Consider the following 19,045-nt stretch of genomic DNA (forward strand, 5'->3'; position numbering starts at 1 on the left):
TAAGCAAGATTTAGGTGTTTCTTGAGTTGAGCCCAGAGATTCAGAAGTTACCACAGCACAATCTATCTTATCCTGACTAGCAAGCATACTGGTAAAAATCTTAGCAATTAATGAGAGTCTTATTTATGAAGTTGTAAGAAGCTATTGTGTCTGTCATTTTTCACCAAGTTGGTCACCAAATATACTGTGCATCATCTAGCTACATAAGCTGTTTGTGCTCTCTGTCTCCTGCATTATTTAGATGAGCAGACCTCAAAAAAGAAAAAAGTAGACCACAGCTATTAGTAGGTAAACTCACTGGATGAGAAAAGTAATTGTATCCAGTACCAGTAGCTCACGCCTGTAATCTTAAATACTCAGAAGGCTGAGATCTAAGGAATGCTGTTTGAAGCTAGTTTATACAGGAAAGTCTCTGAGACTCTTATTGCCAATTAGTGACCAAAAAGCCAGAAGTGGAGCAATGGCTCTGGTGGCAGAGTGCTAGTCTTTAGGGGAAAAAAAGCTCTAGGACAGTACCCAGATTCTGAGTTCAAGCTCCAGGACTAGCACACAAAAAAGTCAATTGTTCAAAAATGCTAACATTTCTCTGTTAATCTAATAAACCTTGAAACATAGTCTTTAAATGCTGCTACTTTACAAAACAACTATTATACTATTTCAATCAGTAGATCCAAGTCAACTTATGAGTAATTTCTTTGCCTTTACATGTCCATGTTCTTTCTAATTTATCAAAGAGCAATGCAAATGTCTTAGATACTGATGTGTAGGTGGCAGAACTGATGAGTCTACTAGCTTTAGTGGAATTTAAAAATTGAAGTTGCAGTTAGAATACAGATTCATCTACCATAACAGAAAAATACAAACACAATGCTTACTGAGGTTTAAACAGGACCATTTATTGTTTCTTATATAATGATGCACAAGTGAGCAGTTCTGACAGATTGGCTCTGCCATCCTGAGCACATGACTTCCATCTTGGGGTCCAAGGCAGCTGTTTTCAATCTCATTATTTCTTACCCAGTGAAAGGAAAGGGAGTCATGCTGCAGCGATATATTAAAACACAGTCTTACTCTGATTTTTATTCTTAGAGGAACCTAAGATCATATTTGTATAGTTTTGCCGTGCAACACATCTCTCTAAAGCTTAGTGGCTTAAACCAACGATGATGCTCACTCACTCTCTGATCTTACGATCTACATCAGGTTAGGATGTTTATCCTCATTAACCCCAACATAAAACTGTGAGTTGGTGACAAGACATACTGAAGGAGATTGATAGAGAAGGAGGTGTGTAAGGAAGGGAGAGAGGGCAAGTGAGAAGAAGAAAAGAAGGGAGGGAGAGAAGGAAGGAAACAAAAGAATCAGGAAGGGAGGAAGAAAGAAGGAAGGAAAGGAGAAGAAAAGAAGGGAAGGAAGGAGGGTAGAAAGAATGAAGGAGAAAGAAAAGAATGTGAACTGCGTAACAGTTCTGAAAGCTAGCCAGAGGCTTGTTACTTTTGAGTTTCCTTATTTGAGAGCAATGTCCAGGACAAAAAGAAATGTCCTTGACCAAGATAGCTCTCCATGACAGTGATGTTTTTGATCTAGTGTTCTTAGCTCTTGGTTTTGCCTTTTAGGCTTCACCCAGGAAGTGTCTTTCCTTCTCCATGAAAATTTCTCTGCGTTTGCAGCTTAGAACCATTGTATCTTGCCTTCTGCCCATCTCAAGTGGTGCCTGTATTCCTGCAGCCCTGACTTTACCCAACCACCATGGCCCATGCTTCTTCTACATACACAGGTGTAGTTAGAGAACATAGCACAGTACATTTTTGATGCAGTGACTAGAAGGATGTCAAGGAGTTGTAAAACTTCATCATAAAAGCAGATAATACAATCAAGAGCCAAGAAACACAAATTTTGTTTTGATTCTTCCCAAACCTGCTAACAGTTAACTGAATCTGTAATTGCAGTTTGTTTAATCATGGTGGAATCACTCAATTAGTAAAAAATAAATAAAATAAAGCATATTGAAAAAACTGTTGTTTTTATGTGATGAAATAAGAAAATTTCCATAGTATCAATCACTAAGAAAATAATTTTGAGGCTCCCAGTGTATCAATATTTTCCTGAACTAAAGCTTTTGGAAGACGAAATCTCATTTTCGTCTTAATTTGGATACCATCCAGCTCACTGATGGATGGCATTTGTGATGGAGAACTATCTGCTAAAAAAAAGAGTAAATATGTTTCTTCTTTACCCCAACTAAACCAGCTGTTGTTCCTTCTGCAGTATGTTAAACTTGGATGTCTCCAAACATAGTGTGTTCAAGACTGAGAACTCTACTTGTTACAATTATTAAAACTTGGAGCTATTTCACTGTGGGGCAACATAATTATAATAATTGCTAGAATATTGTTTTTTCAGAAATAATTTTAAGTTGGTTTTCTCAAAGGAGTAGTTTGTGCTCACAGAAATCCACCTGGCTCTTCTGTATGGACGGAAGACATCAGTGATGGTAAATATCTGTCTATGCAACTCACCCAGTGCTCAGAGGCATCTCCATCTACACAGTGTACAACCTGTTGTGGGTTCCCAATGTAGATGTAAAACATGGGTGTTTCTGGTCAGGGATAAAAACACAGTTGCTTACTATTCTACGGAATGCCTCAGGCACCGTCTGTCACCTGTGCACCTCTGCACAGAGCACGTAGTTGCACAGAAAACTTTCCTAGTTTGAAAAACAGATGCAACTTCCATGAGTTGTCTGGTAGTGAAAGATTGAGGTACAGAATCAATGTTTTATGCAGACGGAGCATCATGGTGCTCTGATAAAAGATGGCCAAGAAATAGTCTTTTCTTCTTCTTGTTTATCTGAAACATGCCAAACAAAGGTGGGGGAGTTTTGTTGGATGATTTTAATAGTCAAATCACACTTAACTCTTTCTCCACACTTGCAGGAAGGTGTCTGCATTTTGCTCCCTATAGTTTCTTAAACCCATGCCTTCATTCTGGCATGTGGCAGGTGTTTGAACTATTGGTTAAATGAAGGGATGTTGAATATTCAGTAATGACCCAAGATAGGTGCTTAACTTCAATGGAGACATCTTTCTTTTTAGGTGTTTTCCAAAATAAATGTACTGTTGTTTAGAAAGAAATCATTTTTCATTCCACTGTTTCTGCTTGAAAGAGCAAGCATAGCATATGGGCACAGATACATTAATAATTTAGTAAGTGTGCAGCTCTGTTTTTCTTTGGGCCATCTCTCTCTGCTTAGTTATTTGAGGACTTCTTTACCAGTTCTTATTATAGCAACTTGGAGGTTGCTAAATTCCTATGTTCCATTTCAAGATACAGCCACTGAGAAGAGAACTGAGTAGCAGCAGGCATCAGGAACCAGACAAAACTTGGAGAAATACAAATGCCTACATCATGCCAGTGAAACCTTTGTTGATTCCATTTGTAGCTTCCTTCCAACTAAAGGCAGTAAAGGTGTTTCCTTGTTGTTCCTTGACAGTTGCCAGGGTTAACTGACAGCCTAGATGGCTGCCAAGAGTTCATAAAAGGAATACCTTAGAGCTTATACACATGTGACAAAGAGGAAAGCAAGGAGCTATAGGTGTCAGCAGAACTGTCAGTACAAACATAAATCTCTCCTTGAATCATGTCGATGATATATATATATATATATATATATCATATATATATATCAACATGAGCATTATGTTTGTAGTTTCAAATATTCCCAAATAGCCTCATCTGAAAATATCCATAAAATTAGCATGATGGAAAGGTGAGATACTAAGTCAAAGAGAGAATCTTGTTCATTTATGATGAAAAAGGTGGGAAAATATAAGCCTTTGGCATATTGCTGGCCATCAAAAACCTTCCATTTATATATAGTCTGTCAAGTACCAGTGGCTCACACCTATAATCTGACTGCTCAAAAAGCTGAGATCTGAGGATTTCAGGTAAAAGCCAGCCTGGACAGGAAATTATAGGATTAACCACCTTTAAAAAAGCTAAAAGTGGAACTGTGGCTCAGGTGGTAGAGTGGTAGCCTTGAACAAAAGAGCTCAGGAATAGTACCCACAACTGGCACCCAAAAGTAAATAAATAAATAGTTCTTCTATACCCAGTTTCCTGGAATTCAAATATCTGTGCTGAAAAAGAAACAGAAATTTGAGGAAGATCTTAAAGAGACACCGTCTGAAGGTTAAGTTAACAATCAAGCAAGCACCTAAATAAATGAAGAGTTTCTTGAGTTTTCCTGAATCTGCATCCCAGTGCTTTGGGTGTAAGAAGCAGATGTGTTTTCTCCAACAGCAAAACCAGATTCCGGTGGATCCAGGAGAGCAGCTCACAGAAGAATGTGCCTCCGTTTGCTCTGGATGGGGTATACATCTCTGAGCCTTGCCCCAGCTACTGCAGTGGCCACGGAGACTGTATTTCAGGAGTGTGTTTCTGTGACCTGGGGTATACTGGTAAGGCTGCACGTGTGTCCATTGATGGCTTGCTTGTAAAAAAAATAAACATTCCTCTTAATTACTATATTCCATGTTGTTCTTTCAGAGAACTAGATTCTGAATTTATTCTTTAAGAAGTAGGAATTTCTCACACAAGCACATGAGGTGCTAAGGTGTCTTGTACTTTCAAGTTGCCTGAAGAAGAAAACATAACACAAATTTCACTCCCTGAAGATTTATTTATTATTAATAGCAATCATAATGAACATTGCTTGAGGCTCTGCTTCATGCCAGGCACTAAAATAAGTGCTTTGGTTCACTCCATTTTTAGCATTCATTGTTTATTCTATTTTTTGGATTTTCTTTTTTTATTTTATTTTATTGTAAAGATGCTGTACAGAGGGGTTACAGTTACATGAGTAAGGTATTGAATACATTTCTTGTCAAATTGTTACCTCTCACTATTTTGGATTTTCCTTTTAAAAATTTTTTCTCTTCATTAATTGTATACAACAACAGGATTCATTACGACATTTACTCTCTTTTTAAAAAATTTTTGGTGATACTGGGGTTTGAATTTCTACCACTTGAACCATACCCTCAGCTTCTTTTACTTCCATTAATTTTCAGGTAAAGTCTTGCCTTTTTCCTCAAATTGGCCTTTGACTGAGATTCTTCTATAGCCTTGAATATAGCTGGTATTACAGATGCATGCTACCACACCCTATTTTTTGTTGTTGTTTAACTGGCCTTGAATTCTGATCCTGTCAATCTCCACCTCCAGAGCAGCTATGATTATAGGAGTGAGCCACCAGTCCTGACTCCTTAGGCCCAGCTCTTCTGTGTGTTTCCATAGTATTCAGCTTTCATCAGCCTCTCTTCTTCCCCTCTCTTAATGGGTCTTGTCTTTATGTCTTTTATTTTAAGTCTGATTTCTGCATAAAATAAGAGCTTTGTATTTCATCTTCCTTAATCCTAATTATAATCTTGTACCATAGTACTGTAAACCCTATTTACCCTATTAGGGAAAACTGAGACACAGAGAAGTTTGTTGTTTTTGTTGTTGTTGTTTGGGTTAATAATCCTTCAAGTCATATGACTAGTTGTTCTTAGAGGTTGGCTTCACACTCAAGTAGTCATTCTCTGAAGGACAGACCCAAGCTCTTGATTACTTAGCTATGAGATCCTCTTTACCTTGCTTTTAGAAAAAAATATGAAATATAATTTTTAGCATTGAAAGTAAAAACGTAACATAAAACAATAAATCCAAAGACTTCCAAAGAGAGCTTTATGAGCGAAATATTTTCTGACCACAGTCACCTTTGAATGGTAACCATGAGAAACACCAAAGAGGGAGCTGAGATTAAAGAGTAAAACTGGAGATAATATCTTAAGGTTCATTTTTTTCTTAAACAACTTCAAAAGGCTCCTTCCCAGCTTGTCAGTGTACTTGCCTTCATCTGACACATAACCACAGACAGACAGCTCTGCAGACCTTCTTCAGAAAGTGCTATCACTTGTCATTGCAAGAGTGGCATTTTTTTAAATCTAGGACTAACTCCTCTTGCTGTTCTCTAATAAAAGGATGATAAGTGGACAAATTTTACTGTGAACAAAATCTGCTTTTCAGTTTATCCGAGCCCTCAGAGAAGCCACAGCTAAGGAAATGCAATATCCCCAATAGTTCGTTTTATTAAAAGGAAATGAGCACTTAAAAGAATTGTTGATTGGCTTTCGGGAAGAAATCCATTCTTGCCCATATGCTAAATATACCTTTTAATATTCAGGGATTCTAACAAAGCATCCCTCCTGTGTATTTTTTCTCTGAAGCTGCACAAGGAACCTGTGCATCCAATGTCCCTAATCACAGTGAGATGTTCGACAGGTTTGAAGGGAAGCTCAGCCCCCTTTGGTACAAGATAACTGGTGGCCAGGTTGGAACTGGCTGTGGAACTCTAAACGATGGCAAGTCCCTCTACTTCAATGGGCCTGGGAAAAGGGAAGCGAGGACTGTCCCTCTGGACACTAGGAACATCAGGTACAGTTCTCCATGAATAGCACCATGTACTGACTGAACCATGAGGTCTATTATAAAACATTCTAAAATATCTGAAGTATCTTAAGTTATGTTTTTGAATATAGTTTATATATGTAAAACTGAAGCACAACTTTAGCCTTAGAATAAAAAGACAGTTAAAACAAAAAATTATGTCACAATTCATTACTCAGTAACAATCATCTCCAAGGCCTGAATGTCTACTGTGTATTCAGCATAATTTTCTTCGTCTTTGATACTACTCTTTTGTGTATGCAGCTAAAAAAGAGATCTTTCAAGAAATGTACTTATATATTGCCCATGAAATTGTAACCCCTCTGTACAGTATTTTCATAATGAAAAAAGAGATCTTTCCAGCCATGCTGTGTCTGAAAATGATCTACCTTTATTTACCGAAGTTCATTTGTAGTCACTATCCTAATTTGAAAATATTCTCTCTCTCCCCTTGCCCAGAATTCTTCCCTCCATTAGATCTATACTGATACCTCTTAGCAAAATAAAGGAGTATTTACTTTCGTTCTTTTTTTATGGAATAGTAGTGGCACACCTAAATAAAATCGTGGGTAATTTTACCAATTAAATTATGGGAATTGGAAGGAAAGAACAAAAGAAAAACATGTTTGAAATGGTCAGACCTTATCATCACTAAAATCTAGTTTCACTCTCATAAAGTTTACCTTTACTCTCTTCCTTTTCCTGCTGCTTCATTTTCTCAAAAATACACCAGTTTAGCAGGTGGGCTCTGCTGATTACCATAGATAGAGGCATAATTTACATCACAGTGAGTGACAGTCAGTTGTGAAAAATTAAGTTAACTTATATAAATCAGCAAAAGGCAGGCCATTCTGTCAATCTAAACAAATATAATATCTGACTTCTTAATGTTAGACTTGTCTCTCATCTTGAATTTCCAAGAGTGACATTATCTGGATTTAGGATATTCCTCATTAAATTACATCAGACTGTTGCAGGAAATTGGAGTTAAATTCTCTTTTTTGGTTTAAATCATTATAGAGAATAAAGTAGTGTATTAATTAACTTTTTATATTAGTGCTCATAGAATTAACTTACTGTAATCTATATACTTTCTGCCTGTCATATATCATTTAAGTTTAAAAGTAATACTTCAGAATTGCAGAGTTTTTTCCCTATGTCCAAATACAAATAGTTATTTAAAGCTCTTCTGAACTTATCTATTTGTAACTAAAGTTTTTTTTTCTTCCAGACTTGTTCAGTTTTATATACAAATTGGAAGCAAAACTTCAGGTATTACCTGCATCAAACCCAGGGCTAGAAATGAAGGTAAGCTGACATCTTCCTTATGGAAATTGCGATCACTGTTGGCAAAGTAATCCTTTTTCCTCCCAAAGTTTGGTCTGGATTTCAAAACCTGATCTTCTCTTGAATCACCCTCATCTTCTCTTCCCCTGCACAGAAAGGCTGTCTGGTGAAATGTCATCTTTAAGCTTTCTCCTCCAGATCCTGACATCTGGAAAACAGCATGAATGCAGAATCAAAGGACATTTGCTTTAAGGAAGTCTTTTTCTTTTTATAATTCTCCACAAGGATGGAAAAAGTTATAATAGAGACTTTTGCATTCAGTGTAAGAGCTAACTAAGCTTGTTCGCATAAGGAATTATTGAAAGTGGAGAAAACTCTATGTCTGCCTCTAAACATTCTGGAGGACCCAAATCTTTGTGCAGAAGAAACTGTTCCTAGAAACAATAAATCTTAACTTTCACTGAGCACTTATTACGTATAATACACTATCCAAGTGCAGTGCTAACTCATTTCACCTCCACGCTAACCCCTTACCATGGGAATTACTAGTAGAACTTTTTACAGATATAGGAAGTGAGAGATCCAGTAACTTGTCCACAGTCTTGTAGTTAGTAAATAGCTGAGCAAGGATTTAAACCATCACATTGGCTCCAGACTGTATGTCTTTTTAATCATCCTGTTACACACCTTCTCCTTGCTGTGAACCCCATTCTTACTAGGCATCCCTACCATCTTCTGTCTCAAATGTCTCAGTTCTGAAGGAAATGCAAAACCCTTGAAACACAGCTGCTCCCCTGGAGCTCTGCTCATGTGATAGGCTTCCTTCAGTGACCTGAAATGTGTGTGGGTTCCTAGTACAAAATCTATGGACTCTTTAGATGGATCTTCCTCAAAGGTTAAAAAAAAAGATATCTTTAAAACATGGTCTTAAAAATAATATCATAATCTTTTATGAGATTATGATCTGAGCTTGTTCTTAGACTGTATAAAACATACTGGCTTCAGTATAGTACCTGAGGAGCAGCCGATGTATAGAGCAACCTCTGTTCATCAACTCTAAACCTCCTTGGCCACATCATCACTAACTTAATGGTTTCATTTGAATCTCTCAGTAATAGTTAATATAGTAATTATCTAAATTATCATCGACTGATATAATGCTTTCCTCAATCTCATCTATCTGTCTTAAGCTAGACACTGTTGGTCTAGTTACTGCAGATACAATATCACCAAAAGACAAGATTCATCCATCAGGATGAGTGAGGTTATACTACAATAAACAAATAGCCCTCTAAATCTCAGTGAGTTAAAGCAAAAATGCCTTCTCCTTCGTCTATATTTTTCTTCATGGATCATCTGAAATCTTCATTCCAGCACCCAAGATAATGAAGTATTGCTGGATGGACAGTGAGAAGAGAGAGGGAAAGAGAGTGTACTGTGGTGAGACTCAAGCAACGCAAACCTGCTGTGTGCCATGTGCCATGTGCCATGTGGAAGCATGAACAGCCACTTGAAGAGAACTTTCATTCTTGTCAGAGGAGTCAGACAATAACAAAAACTCAATAAGCAAGAAAGAGATAGAAACAAATAAGCTGTTGAATAAGCTCTGAACATGGCATAATAGGAAATATCTGCTTATCATAGACATACAGCTTTGTTCCATATTTAACTGCAATGTGGGGCAATGTCTGTTCCCTTTCAGGGACAGGCAACTTGTTCTCAGCCAGTGCTGAGAAATGTTCTTCAACAAAACCTTGGCCATGTAATTCACTTCCCACAGGCATTTCTCAGCTTCTTATTGAAAACGGGTGGTTGACATGTAAATCTGTCTAAATCCTTGAACAAATCTCTTACAGTGATAAAAGTGAAGATTCCTTACTTAAGCTAAAGAGTCAATTTACATATTTGGAATTAAAGTCAAAATTAGGCTGTTTTCAGAAAAAGAGAAGTCAGAATGCAGATGTAGTTCTGGTTTAAAAACAGAAGTGTCTTATATGTCTTAAACATTCAGTAGATGAGCTCAAATGGCTTGGGTTTATTCAAATATGTACTGTGTTAGGTGATCCAGCAAGGAGGCTCAGGGTCTGGTATAAAACATAAATACCACTGTTCTCCTCACTTACATTCCTCCATTCCATACTTGTCTATGAGGCCCTGCAGTATTGTCCTTTGTAACTGAGGTCTCATCTCTGCAGTCCTCATTGCTGCCTGAACATGTGACACTACAGAGCTAATAAGGAGAAAGGCAGCTTAGCAGAACTCAAACGGAAGATGTACCACCTGAGCCATGCATCATATTTAATGTACACCTGAAACCATTTGGGATTTGCACTTGTTAAATGCAAGTTCTGCTTTAGTATGACTGGGGTAGTATGCCACATAACAAATTATCCTAAAACTGAGTGGCTTAAAACAACTTTTACTTTGTAAAAGTTGGAAAGTTGGGAACAGCTAAGCTGAATGGTTCTGGTTCAGAATATCTCATGAGGTTGTGGCAAGACAGAGGCCGCCAGGGTACAGATATTAGGACCCTTAGCCAGGATGGTGCACTCAAGTATTTGTTAGCAAAAGGCTTTAGTTCTTCCCTGGATTTGGGAAGACTATCAATATATAGATCTGTCCAGAGGCTATTTGAATGTCCTGAGTACATGAAGGTCAGCTTTCTCTAGAGCAAAGGACAGAGAGCAAGGAAGAACATACAATGATTTTTTTTTTACTTTTTTGTGGTGGTAGTAATGAAATGCAGGGTCTCAGGCCTGTGAGGCAAGTGCCGTACCTACCACTGTGTAACACTCCAGTCTCTAGTGTCCTTAATGAGTGAACCTCCAAAGTCATGCACCAGGGCCCCTGCCAAATTCTAACCATGTTAGTAAACCAATCCAAAAACTCGGTGGGAAGAGAATTGAGCTCCACTTTCCAAAGGAAGAAATATCAGAATTTTTAAACCCATCACCAATAGGTATGTTTCCAGATGATACAGAAGCTGATCTCAGACCACACTTTGAGTAAAATGAACTAGAAATGATCAGTCATTGAGATTCTATTCTCATGATGCTTTCTTTCTGATACTGTATTCTAACTTCAAAATTGGTCACCTCCCAAATAACTATTTTTTTAACTTTTTATTATCTTTAAGTCATTGTACAAAGAAGTTCCCATTCTACAAAACAGAATATGAATACTAAGTGTCTGTTAACATTGTCACTCATCGCTCCTAACCCACCCAAATAACTAATAATATCTCTTTCTTCTCTCAACTCTTTCTCATCTTAATAAATGTAAACCATATTAACATGCATCAATAGCCACAAGAACAGCAACAAAAATTATACCGAGCACTTGTGGCTCCCTTGTAATTCCCACTACTCAGGAGGCTGAGATCTGAAGAATGGGGGTTCAAAATCATCCCAGGTAGAAAAATCTATGAGACCCAGTCTTCAAAGTAACAAACAAAAAGCAGAGCTGGCTCAAGTGGGCAAAGCACCTACGGAGTTATAAGCAAGCAAATGTATGATGCAGAATTCAAATCCTAATATTCCCCCCAAAATTTTGAATTTTGAAGGATCCATACTCTTATCCATCCATTATCTCATTAAAATGATGTCCTAAACTTTGGACATATTTAGGACAATAGGACATTTCTTGAGTAAATAATAAGGGTTAAAAATTAGCCCTTTTACCTCAACTTAACAAGATAAGGCTAAAATCAACCTAGATTGTATTTTCTTCATCAAGGTTTGGTGTGACTGTCTATTCCAAACATGGAAGTCACACCTCAACCAACGAAAGCTCTCACTCCCCATTCCTACACCTGTGTACCCAACACTGTCTCTCTAAAGAGGCCCTAATCTTTGAGTGTTTCTATCTTATCCTTCCATTTGATGAGTTCTATTATAAATATAGTAGGCTTAATTCCTTTAAAGTTTCTAATTTCTAGCATATTTGTCATTGTTCCTGGCACCATTCCTTGTCAGATCTGCTACCCATACTTCCATGTGCTGTTAATTACCTTTGAACAGCTTTTCCTTAACTCTGTATGTTAGCTTAATATTGCTGAAACTTCACTTTATTAAACTCCTCGTTATCCAACATGACAAAGTGTGAATGAAAAGTTCCAATCAGTCAACAATAAGGAAATACAAAAGTTATATATGATATAAATTATAATTTTCCAAAAGTTAGAATATAATAAAAGAAATATAACTTAACTGAGCATAATTATGTGAATACTGAGAAAGTAGCTCCGGTACCCTGTCATATTTATGAGCATGTAATGCCAATTTTAAGGACAATTGTGGAACTAACCACTAGATAAATACCCTCTGCTCTCCCCCTCAGAGCATAGGGAAATTTCTAAGACATGCACTGATGAATTTTATATTTGTATAAAGATACATCTATAAATTGGGGCTGGGAAGGTGGCTCAGTGGTAGAACGCTTGCCTTGCATGCATGAGGCTCTGGGTTCAATTCCTCAGCACCACATAAGCAGAAAAAAAAGCCAGAAGTGGTGCTGTGGCTCAAGCGGTAGAGTGCTAGCCTTGAGCTCAAGAGCTGAGGGACAGCGCCCAGGCCCAGAGTTCAGGCCCCACGACCGGACCAAAAAAAAAAAATCTATAAATTGATCCCCTTAATTTCAGTTTGCTCCTCTGTAGTCATGATTACCTTTCCCCAAGTCCTCTTTTAAATAAAAGTGTTTCTAGGAGACATGGCAGGGATAGCACATGAGGTCCCTTGAACTTTAACATGGTGACAGGTGAAGGGTGTGGTTAGATGGACAGGTACAGGTGAAAGAGTGGCCCAGAGAAAAGGGACACGAAGAGATACTGGAGAATCATTAGTCTTTCTGCTTTGCTATTTATTAAGTTGCTTTCATTCAGCACCTACTAACCAAGGTCAGACAAATGTATACAGGTTAAAGGCCTTCCTCTTAATAGAATTTCAGACTGGGAAATTCTTACTGCTGGATGTTTGAGCAGCAAAAGGAATGACTTACTTTGTGCCAGGGAGATTGAGATATCTTTTCTGAGTATATAATAATGGCAAAAGACTATAATGTTCAGTGCAGAATTTAGAATTCAAGTACATGATCAGGAGCGTATTTTTATGTTCTCCTTACCAACCTACTCATCACTCATGCAAACTTGAGTGGGCATTAAAAGAGCTTACAAAAAAAAGGAGCTACATATTTTTTATCTCCATTTGCTGGGAGTCAGTGTATTAGAAACTGTTAAGAAATTGATGAGCCTTCTAGTCTACTAATTCATCCCTTAGACATTAGATGAATGCTCCCTCGTTCTCTGAGACACAGTTTGAAGCAGCTGCCTCTAGGAAAGCTGTCCTCGTAACTGAATTTATGTCTTGTAACTTAGGGCTTGTAGTTCAGTATTCAAATGACAATGGGATACTCTGGCATTTGCTTCGAGAGCTGGATTTCATGTCATTTCTGGAGCCACAGATCATTTCCATTGACCTACCACGGGAGGCAAAGACACCAGCTACAGCTTTCCGATGGTGGCAACCACAACATGGTAAATTATAGTTCCATGTTTTTTGGTAACTGTTAGATCATACTGCATCTAGATTCGCCTTCTGTTGTGTGTGTGTTTTAATTTGTTGTCAATTTCCAGATAATTTGATTTAAAATTATAATCACAAAGATACTTATATTGCTATGTAATGAACCTTATCCAACTGCCTTTCTTCACCTAATTACAGGGAAGCATTCAGCCCAGTGGGCTTTGGATGATGTTCTTATAGGAATGAATGACAGCTCTCAAACTGGATTTCAGGACAAATTTGATGGCTCCATAGATTTGCAAGCCAACTGGTATCGAATACAAGGAGGTCAAGTTGATATTGACTGTCTCTCTATGGATACTGCTCTGATATTCACTGAAAATATAGGTATATATTATCACCAAATGAAGAGATGATATGTGTTTAACTACAGGACTAAATTAACTAAAATTGAAAAGAAAGTTCTCTAATATAAAATTATGTAACTGTCTTTTCTGAGCATAAATTTTTTTGTGGGGAGAAACTTGTCCTCTGAAAGAACTTGATGAACTCAATGACTCATTTTTTTCATTGGAACCATCTTTCAGAGAATGTGGTTATATAAGTTAGGTACCTGGATTTGTTAGGATGAACCAAAAGTGTTGTTTGAAGACATCCCTATAGACTTAGCAGCCCTTTAATAGGTAATGCTTTTCAGATTAGCAGCTTTCCTTATTTCTGAGTCTGTAAAAACAGAATGTTAGCTGAAAAACCAGAGCACCTAAGACATTGAAAATAAGCAATAATTTTTGTTTGCTATTGAAAATATTCACTGCAAGCATATATATCTAGTAAGAAAGAGCATACCATTCAACTTCATTATTGTTTTTGGTAGGAAAACCTCGTTATGCCGAGACCTGGGATTTTCATGTGTCAGCATCTACCTTCTTACAGTTTGAAATGAGCATGGGCTGTAGCAAGCCTTTCAGCGAAGCCCACAGTGTGCAGCTTCAGTATTCTCTGAACAATGGCAAGGACTGGCATCTCGTCACAGAAGAGTGTGCTCCTCCAACCATTGGCTGTCTACACTATACAGAAAGTTCAATTTACACCTCGGAAAGATTCCAGAATTGGAAGAGGATCACTGTCTACCTTCCATTTTCTACCAAGTGAGAATTGTCATTTGGCTACATGTCAGAACTTTAGGATTTTTGGCACCTGATTTGAAAATGATTGTGATTCCACATGGGAATTCTATTACTCTGCATGATAATTAAGCATAGAATGTGTGGAAAGAAGAGAAATGCATGATGCCTTGGGTTGCTGATTTCAAAGGTGGCTAGAGAGTTCCAAAAGTTTTGCAAAACTAAACCTTCCTTTAACAAAGCCAATCCATAAGATTTTTTAACTGTTGTAAAAAATGTAACTTTCTACCCATAAGCCAAATTGACTCCTTCTGCACATTCATCACTGTGAGATTTTTGCATAGTACCCTTAGTTGTTGTTGTTGATATTACTGTTATTATTTTCATATCTCAATACTACAATAGGAGTAAAAGGTTGGTAAAGCTCACGTTGATAAAAGCTAAGATTTTGCATGTATTTCAAATGAGTAATTTAGAATAACTTTTCTATCTTATAGAACAGTTCTATGACTCTTACAGGAAAAAGTAGTTAAATATTTGAGTAGCATACATTCAAGTTCTCCTATGGGTCAAGAGGTAATAGTATTCACTACTTAGTATGAAATTAAAGGGTCTCGAAAAAGAGGGAACTGGATCCTGAAAAGGAGCTTAAAGGGAAAAGAGAATGACAATAAGTGTTTGTTGCTTCCAAATTGCTTTTCACACCAGTGATGTATTTTCTTTGCTTAGTTCTCCCAGGACCCGGTTCAGATGGATTCAGGCCAACTACACTGTAGGAGCTGATTCCTGGGCTATTGATAATGTTGTCCTGGCCTCAGGCTGCCCTTGGATGTGCTCAGGACGAGGGATCTGTGATGCTGGACGCTGTGTGTAAGTTAATAAAACTGGTCACTCCTGCCAGTGAAACATTATATCTGGCTTGACAAACTCAAGATAAATGATGCTTTTTCTCCTCGTATTTTTTTCCCTAGGTGTGACCGGGGTTTTGGTGGACCCTACTGTGTTCCTGTTGTTCCACTCCCCTCCATTCTGAAAGATGATTTCAATGGGAACTTACATCCTGACCTTTGGCCTGAAGTATATGGTGCAGAGAGGGGAAATCTGAATGGTGAAACCATCAAATCTGGAACATCACTCATTTTTAAAGGGGTCAGCTAAAATTATACTTCTTTACATTACTCTCTATATTCCTGTCTTCACTCACTGCATTTCTGAATTTCATCAGATGATGCCTCATTTTACATTTAGTTGCCATCTTCTAGACCAAAGTATTTCTTCCTCTCCATTAAACACAGTTCTTTCTCTTTCTTTTTCCTTTTTCTTTCTCTTCCCTCCTTCCTTCCCCTCTCTCTTCTTTCTTCTTTCCTTCTTTGCTTCCTTCCTTCCCCTCTCTTCTTTCTTTCCTTCCTTTTCCTTTTCTTTCTTTCTCTCCTTTTCTTTTCTTTTTTCCTCCCCCTTTCCTTTCTTCCTTTCCTTTTCTTTCTTGTCTTTCTTGTCCTAGAGCTTGAAATTGGGGCTCACTCAATTTTCTTTTGTCTGATGCTCTACCACATGAGCCACATCTCTAGCCTAACTTCTTGTAGCTGAGATCTAGTAGACTTTTCTGCCGAGGGTGGCTTACAAACATGGTTCCTTGATCTCAGACACATGAGCATCTGCTAGGTGTAAGCTAGCAGAGTCGTTTTTCATGATTACTTGGGCATTAAGTTTTTCCTCTGGTTAGGTGATTGGAACTTCTATTTTCTATGGCAACTACATATATGTGCATCTAATTTTTAGAATCTAGGTATCTAGAATGCAGCATTTATGCTATTGTATATTTAGCGTGTAATATTGTAAAAAATAATTTTTGAAGTTACTTTTTTATATGTGTGTGTGTTTCATTGTAAAAATGCTGTACAGAGGAATTACAGTTACATGAGTAAGGGAAAGAGTACATTTCCTATCAAGCATTGTTACTTCCTCCTTTGTTTTTCACCTACCTTCCCTTCCCTCCCCACCTCCCCAACTCCTCCCTCCCTCTCACCCCCAAGTTGTAAAGTTTGTTTTCAACATAGTGTCTTGTACATCTCACTGTTACAGTGGGTCAACCTGTATTCCTATTTAAGCATTTTGTTTTTTCCCTTCCCCTCCCCAAATTAGAAAAGTGTATATATAAGATGCAGGGCACCAGAATCAAATACAGTGAAAACAGGAGTTATACCATGGGGGAACATACAAAAGAAACCAAAAAAATCACATAATATATTATAAGTATGTTAAAAAAAACTATAGCAAGAAATAAAACCACTTATGTCCCTGTCTTGGGGTTCATTTCACTTAACATCATCTTATATGATCATATGTACATAGCTTTTGACCTTTCCTGCTTGTCCTAGACATATACTAGTTATTGAAAATAAGGGAAACCATGGGACCTATGTTTCTTTGGGCCTGGCTTACTTCACTTAATATAATTTCTTCCAATTCTTTCCATTTCCTAACAAATGGGGCAATGCCATTCTTTCTGATGGAGGCATAGAATTCCATTGCATATATATGCCACATTTTCTTGATCCATTCATCTACTGAGGGACATCTGGGTTGGTTCTATATCTTAGCTATGGTAAATAATACTGCATAAACATAGTTATGCTGGTAGCTTCAGCATGGTCTTGTTTGTGATCATTTGGGTAAATGCCCCAAAGTGGGATTGCTGGTTCATAGGGGAGCTCTATGTGGAGTCTTTTGAGAAAATTCCATACTGCTTTCCAAAGTGGTTGAACAAGTTTACACTCCAAACAACAATGCAGTAGGGTTCCCTTTTGGCCACATCCCCTCCATCATCTGTTGTTATTAGAGTTCTTGATTATAGCCATTCTAACTGGAGTAAGGTGGAATCTCATTGTTATTTTGATTTGCATTTCTTTTATGGCTAGAGAAGTTGAGCATTTCTTCATGTGTCTATTGGCCATTCTTATCCCCTTCAGAGAAGTTTCTCTTTGTCTTTAGCCCAGGTATTTAATCAGTACTTTTTTGAGGATTTGTTGTTAGGGGATTTAATTTTTTGAGTTCTAAGTATATTTTAGATATGAGACCCTTGTCCATTGTATGGCTAGTGAAGATCTTCTCTTTTCTTTCTTTATGAAGTTGTCCCTCCTGTATATTTTCTCCCTGGTGGTAACTTTAAAAACATTGAAGTCACCAGGCATCAGTGGCTCACACCTGTAATCCTAGCTACTCAGGAGGCTGAGATCTAAGGATCACAGTTCAAAGCCAGCCCAGGCAGGAAAGTCCGTGAGACTCTTAGCTCCAATAAACCACCAGAAAACCAGAAGTGGTACTATGGTTCAAGTAGTAGATTGCCAGCCTTGAGATGAAGAGTTCAGGGACATCACTCAGGCCCAGAGTTCAAGCCCCATGACTGACAAAAAAAAAAAAAAGAAAAATATCAAAGCAGGTTCAATAGCGTTCCCAAACACTGTTAGTATATTTTTGTATTTTACTGTAGATGTCTGGTAAGGGAAATTTTAATCAATTGAGTGAAACTCTGCTCAGCTGGTATATCTCCATATGTGAATACATGCTACAACCTGTCCCTCTCAGCATGGGGATATTGACTGATCTAGGTGTGTAAATGAAGTCATTGACAAAAGTCTGCATGGGTTTCAATATAACCTTAATGATGAATATTTAACACTCAGAAAATTAGGCACCCTGGATCTTTTTCAATTATAGTTAATAGATGCCAGTTATCATCTTCCTTTGAATCCAAATTCTTCTCAGGTTTTGGATAAGAAAAGAGAAATGCTTGTAAATGTTGAATGACTTACAAGTCCTGAAGAATTTTGAAAGACCTAAGAAATTGAGGTAGCACATTTCATATGGAATATTGTATTTTTTTTACTTAATCTCGGGTAAGACACACAACCACTAGCTAACTTGTCATACACTTGAAGTCACTCACAAAATCGAAAAGCAGAAGCCCTGTAACTTATTCAAGGGTCTTTTCTTGAGAAAATTTTAAGCTAGAATTACCCTGGTCCTATAAATAGGAAAGATGCATAGTCTTTCCTATTTCCCCATTAGCCAGGCTGATGCAAGAGCAGCCAAGCATTATATGTACTAGACATACTGCCTATCAGCTCTGCAAGACATGGAGTGCTCAGTATGCACCATTCACTAGGCTGAGGTTTGACCTAGAAAGGCATTCTTTCACGAAAAAGGAAATGATAGTTTCTTTTTCATGTTTATAGATACAGGAATAGTATCATTAATTATCGTAGCTTGTTTACAAAAGAATTCTTCACATTTGGCACAAATGGGTTACTGTCCCTTGGAAAAGGATGAAAAAGAAACATTCATATCTATCCAGGCACCATGGCTCATACCTGTAATCCTAGCTGTAGAAGAAGCTGAAGTTTGAAGGATAGCAGTTCAAGACCATCCCAGAAAAATGTCTGAAAGTTCCCATCTCAACCAGTATCAGGGCATAGAGGCACATGTCTGTTTTCCCAGCTACTTGGGAGACCGATATCAGGAGAATAGCAGAGCAAGGCTAAACAAATTCCCAAGACAGTGACAAAGGGGAAAAAAAACATGAAAAGTAAAATGAAAAAAACCTCTTGTTTCCATTTCTTGGAG

The 19,045-nt window shown here is 37.6% G+C and overlaps 1 protein-coding gene across 1 annotated transcript in view; it reads left to right on the forward strand.

Annotated features, from left to right (window-relative positions):
• The window catches only part of Reln (reelin), a 458,334-nt gene that overhangs the window by 357,435 nt on the left and 81,854 nt on the right, over positions 1–19,045 (forward strand). Inside the window, exons 29-36 of the mRNA XM_069996300.1 lie at positions 4,303–4,460; positions 6,273–6,480; positions 7,724–7,800; positions 13,151–13,309; positions 13,497–13,685; positions 14,173–14,446; positions 15,152–15,292; positions 15,394–15,571. Coding sequence (XP_069852401.1) covers positions 4,303–4,460; positions 6,273–6,480; positions 7,724–7,800; positions 13,151–13,309; positions 13,497–13,685; positions 14,173–14,446; positions 15,152–15,292; positions 15,394–15,571 — 1,384 coding nt within the window. The remainder of the gene's footprint in view (positions 1–4,302; positions 4,461–6,272; positions 6,481–7,723; positions 7,801–13,150; positions 13,310–13,496; positions 13,686–14,172; positions 14,447–15,151; positions 15,293–15,393; positions 15,572–19,045) is intronic.

This window comes from Dipodomys merriami, unplaced genomic scaffold (genome assembly GCF_024711535.1).
Source record: "Dipodomys merriami isolate MVZ:Mamm:240054 unplaced genomic scaffold, mDipMer1.0.p SCAF_5, whole genome shotgun sequence".
Classification (NCBI taxonomy): domain Eukaryota; kingdom Metazoa; phylum Chordata; class Mammalia; order Rodentia; family Heteromyidae; genus Dipodomys; species Dipodomys merriami.